Here is a 5,028-nt window from a genome sequence, read left to right as displayed (position 1 = left end):
ATCATTTTCTAAGACTTGACCTTGGAGAACTGGTTCCCTAGAAATTTAGTAGCCCCAAATGTTCCCATAAACACTGCTAGTTGTAGTACAAAAAAAACCAGGCAAAATCAATGAATTGAGAATTAAAAGTATATAAATAGCCATATCAATTATGTAGGATGCATGATAGATCTGTGCTTGTGGAAACGACCTTGATTTGTAGACTCGTGCCCTCACAAAGTACATAGTCTATCCTAGATTTGAGGTAGTGTTAATATAGACTTGCTATTTTCAATCTCAAAATATCTTGAGTTCAAGATCTACATCAAAATCATTTTATCATATCAATTCTAAAAACTAAATACCCTTTTCTAATTGATATTTACTTTGTTTAAATAACATTAAAATTTAAATTTACATATAACCACAATCTGTAAAGTAATTTTTAATTGTTCCTAATTTGCTTGCATTTATTATAGCCTAAACCTTAATTTTTTTTACAACTCTTATAAAACTACTTCCAATAAAATCTACAAAAGATCTCTTCATAAATACATAAACTTTAATAACTTCTATTATCATTATTATTATATTGAGAAAATTTGAACTTGACATCATATAGATGCCTACAACAAGAATTTATGTTGATACCAAACGTCCTTGGCTTAACTTATATTTGGAGTATAGGTACCCAAACCCTAAAATGCATTTCTATCCAGAGTAGGGCGACTCTTAGTAGATGTGAGTGGGTAGGAGCATTTTCCAAATACAAAGATGTAAACAAGAGTCACCACAAGTCCCAAGCAGAACCCTGTGGCAACCGCAATCCATGAAACTAAGCCTTCATCACTCTCTTCCTCTTCTTCCTGGGAAGAATTCTTTGGATTAGAAGGTGACCCACAACTAATTGACAGTGGTAAACCACAGAGCCCGCTGTTATTAGCAAATCTGAGCTCGGAAAACCCAGAAAACTGAGTGCTTTGTGGAATCTGTCCACTGAGTTTATTATTGCTCACATCAAAATTACTCAGCTTAGTAAGAGATGCAAGAGGAGGGGGGATCCTTCCACTGAGTTGATTGTGAGACAGATCTAACACTTCCACAACATTCATGTTCCCCACGCTGGGAGGAATCTGCCCACTTAATTCGTTCCATGACAGATTGAATGTGTGAAGAAGTTGCAGCTTACCTATTTCCAATGGTATCTGCCCATGTAAACTGTTATGAGACAAGTCTAGGAGACGATACAAATCCACATACTTATTTATCAGGCCCCTGTATGCGCCCTTATAGTTTACATTCACATCAAACATGGGTATATTAAAAGTAAAGGCAGAAAGAATATTGGGACCAGACGATTCTCCAGTGGCATTCTGCTTCATTCCATCTATTTTACAGAGTTCAGGAGGAATATTTCCCCATAGTTGATTACCTGATAAGTCCAGAATCCTGAGGCTTTTCAGATGAGAAAGGCCTTGAGGGATTGTGCCTTGGAGACGGTTAGATCTGAGATTGAGCGCCTTCAAGCTTGTCATGTTTGTGACCCATTTGGGAATGTGACCGCTGAGAAGATTTTGCCGCAAGTCCAGGTGCTCCAGCTCTGAAATCAGCTGAAGTTCCCAAGGGATTTCCCCTGTGAAAAGGTTGTCTCCTAGGGCAAGTACTTTGAGTCCTGTACCAATGTCTGTTGGAACTCTCCCGGATAACTTGTTGCTGCTCATGTCAACATAGGCCAGGAAAATACAGCCGCTTAATGGTGGAAAGGAATCCCCACTGAGATTATTGACAGAGAGATCTAGCATGAGCAGACGGTGTATCCGGGCAATTGACATGGGTACAGGGCCCTCAAATCTGTTATTCGACAGGGATAAAATCATGATATTCCTGGCTTTACCTATGTCTTCTGGTATGCGGCCATCTAGGGCATTGCTTGACAGGTCCACAATAGAAAGCCCTTTTGAGTGAAACAGGGATGGAAGCAGGGGACCGCTCAGATTGTTACTTGAAAGAATGAGAGCGCCCAGATTGATCAATCCCGGCAGCCAAGATGGAAGATGGCCAGTCAAGTTATTATTGCTCAGGTCCAGAAAAATCAAATCAATTTGGGCGGATAACCACTCAGGAATTAACCCCTCAATTCTGCACCCACTCAGTGAAAGACTGGAAAGCCGGAATTTGGGTTCTCTGATTGCAGAGGTCCAAATCAGATTGTTTTTCCCCACATCCAACGAGCTTAAGGACTCCATCTCTCCGATCCATTGGGGAATCAGGCCTTGCAGAGAATTACCCCCCAATTTCAGCTCCTGCAGTCCCTCCAAGCTTCGAATGGATTCAGGAATGCTGCCATTCAGGGCATTATCTGAAAGTGTCGGATTCTTCAATTTCCGGAGCCTTCCAATATCATTCGGGATCTCAGACTCTAGAGAATTGTCGCCCAAGTCCAGACACTCCAATTCCTTCAGATCTGTCACTGTCACCGGAATGGGGCCTCTAAGCTTGTTCTGACCCAAAAAGATCATTTTCAGACTGGTCATGTTCCTGATAGACAGGGGAATTCTGCCCGACAGTTCGTTCTCATTCATCTTGAGAACTTCCAAATGGGTTAAACCAACTATTTGGGGAGGAATCCCACCTTCAAGACTATTACTGCTTAGATCCAAGTAACGGAGTTTACTCAGAGAGGTGAGCTGAAATGGTATAGACCCAGACAAGGAATTGGATGAGACATCGATACTTTCAAGAGTGGATATGCGGGAAAGAGGCAAGAGACAGGCTGAAGTGGCATTGACAGTCAGAGGCACAGGCAATGGAACACCACTAGCGAAGTCCAAAGAAACAACTGATAAAGACCGGTCACAAGAAACTCCTTCCCAGTTGCAGCAATTGAGTCCAACCCATGACTGGAAAGTGTATAGAGTAGTTCCGATTATAGTTGAAAACTCTGCAAGTGCCTCTCTCTGTTCTGCTGGACAGCACCAGACATATGGAATTGTCAGGCATGTCATACACAACAGAAATACGAATTGCAGAGTCATTATGGCGAGATGGTGAAACACACAAGAATCCCAACTATATGTAAACACGGCAGTCATTCAAGTCAGTGATCGCAGTTACAGAGACACTTCCCATCGATTTTGTTTTCTGAATGCTCCCAAGTCAACAATCATAATTATATTCTGCACGACGACTTGACCTGCAAGTTCCATTATAATTTCTTAACCATGGATAGTGAACTGCAGGTGGATTCAACTAAAGAATACGACTAAGAGGAGATGCATGACACATTCCTGTCTATTGCAAGTCATCCTTGGGAGACTACTATAATGGACCATTATAACAACAAAATTCACAATCCGTGGGCTGATTTTGTCTAGTTTTGGCAGTATTTCAAGGCAATGTATATTAATTCTGTTTTATAGTCTATGCTTGTTTTTGGGTTTATAGATGATTTATAGAATATTTTCAATTACTTAGTATTTTGGATAGTCAATATGGTATTTTAGAGCATTCATTAAAATTATTTTAAATTTTAAAAATTAGTATAAAGTCATTTAAGTCAGCTTGAAATGTAAGAAATTTGAGTTATAATATATAACATTGTATTTTATAGTTAAAATTGAAAGGAAGTTGTATATGTGTATACGAAATATGTTTTAAGAGTTGCTTTTATAACATCAACATGTGGAGCATTAGAAGATTCTTGAAGTCTATTCTTGTCTTCAAAATAAACAACATTTAGATGCTCCAAAACATGAAATATTAAGGAAAAGTCGAGACCTTCATGAGCAAGGCATCTTGGAGCGTGTCCATGTCAAAGTAGATTTTCAGTTGTAGGAACTTTGTTACACATCTCAAAGCACCCAATCCAAAATTTTGGTACAACCTTCATCCATCCTAAGAAAGATTCTTCCAAGCTCACAACAAGTACCTCCCATCTCTCCTCTAAAATGTTTATTGTCATCTCACCTCTTTTATACCATTCTAAAAAGATTGTCTATATTCCTAGCCTGCCTTATCTCACACATCATCTTCTAAATCCATTTTAGGCACATATGTACCAAAATATTGTTTGTCATCTTTCCCATCCATTTTGGGTGCTTACATCCCAAAATCCTTCATCCCCAATCCTACCAATCAATTCTCTATAATTACCAAATAGAATAAATAAAGAGACACATCCTTATACTTCTTCCAACATGTTACCACCATCATTCCTTTCATGTACTATCCATATAATCAGTCCTCATGCATCCATACCATTACTTTTGGAAGCAATTTGGATGCTAGAGCAAAAATATCTATAACAAAGAATCCACGAAAATTCAAGGATCAACATGTCACAATGAATTGACATTAAAAGAAAGGAAATATTTGATCCCAAATCAATTTGGAGCACAAAGGCCATAAAGGCCCACTGAGCATTCAACAAGTACTATGAAGATAGCGGTATCAAGAGGCAGTTGTTTGCCCCAAGGACACCACAATAGAATGGCATAACAGAAAGGAATAATAGGACTACAGTTGAAGCAGCTAGGACAATGTTGATCCAAGGAAAGGTTGCTCACACTTTTTGGAGAGAAGCGGTGAGCACTGCAGTCTATACTATGAATCGAGTACTCATCAAGAAAGGTAGAGTTAAAACCCCTTATGAGTATTGGACCAGGAAAACTCCCACTGTGAGTTATTTTAAAGTGTTTGGTAGTAAGTGTTATATCGAGAGAGGTGAGCATCTGAGCAAGTTTGATGCTAAAAGTGATGAAGGAATATTTCTGGGATATTCCACTAAGAGCAAAGCTCTCAAGTGCTACAACAATAGAACACTGAAAATTGTTGAGAGTATCAATGTCAGGGTTGATGAATCCCCTGAGGAAACCTACAATGAAAAAGTGGAAGATGAACCGGGTATAGCCTTCTGGGAACCGGTTAAGAAAGAAACAAGTAAAGATCTCAGTGTTCCTGTACCGGTAGAAGCTGCAGTAGGTGAAGAAGAAGAGGAAAAGCTAGCAAAACCAGCTAGAGTCATTCCTAGGTATGTGAAACTACATCATG

The 5,028-nt window shown here is 39.3% G+C and overlaps 1 protein-coding gene across 1 annotated transcript; it reads right to left on the bottom strand.

The window, feature by feature from the left end:
* Positions 1-677: 677 nt before the first annotated feature.
* Positions 678-3,014, bottom strand: LOC131041552 (receptor-like protein 46). Its single transcript, XM_057974679.1, has one exon. The coding sequence runs from the start codon at positions 3,012-3,014 to the stop codon at positions 678-680; it is 2,337 nt and encodes a 778-aa protein (XP_057830662.1).
* Positions 3,015-5,028: the final 2,014 nt, after the last annotated feature.

The sequence above is a fragment of the Cryptomeria japonica genome, chromosome 8, assembly GCF_030272615.1.
Source record: "Cryptomeria japonica chromosome 8, Sugi_1.0, whole genome shotgun sequence".
Taxonomy (NCBI): domain Eukaryota; kingdom Viridiplantae; phylum Streptophyta; class Pinopsida; order Cupressales; family Cupressaceae; genus Cryptomeria; species Cryptomeria japonica.
This window is presented reverse-complemented; position numbering and strand designations above follow the sequence as displayed.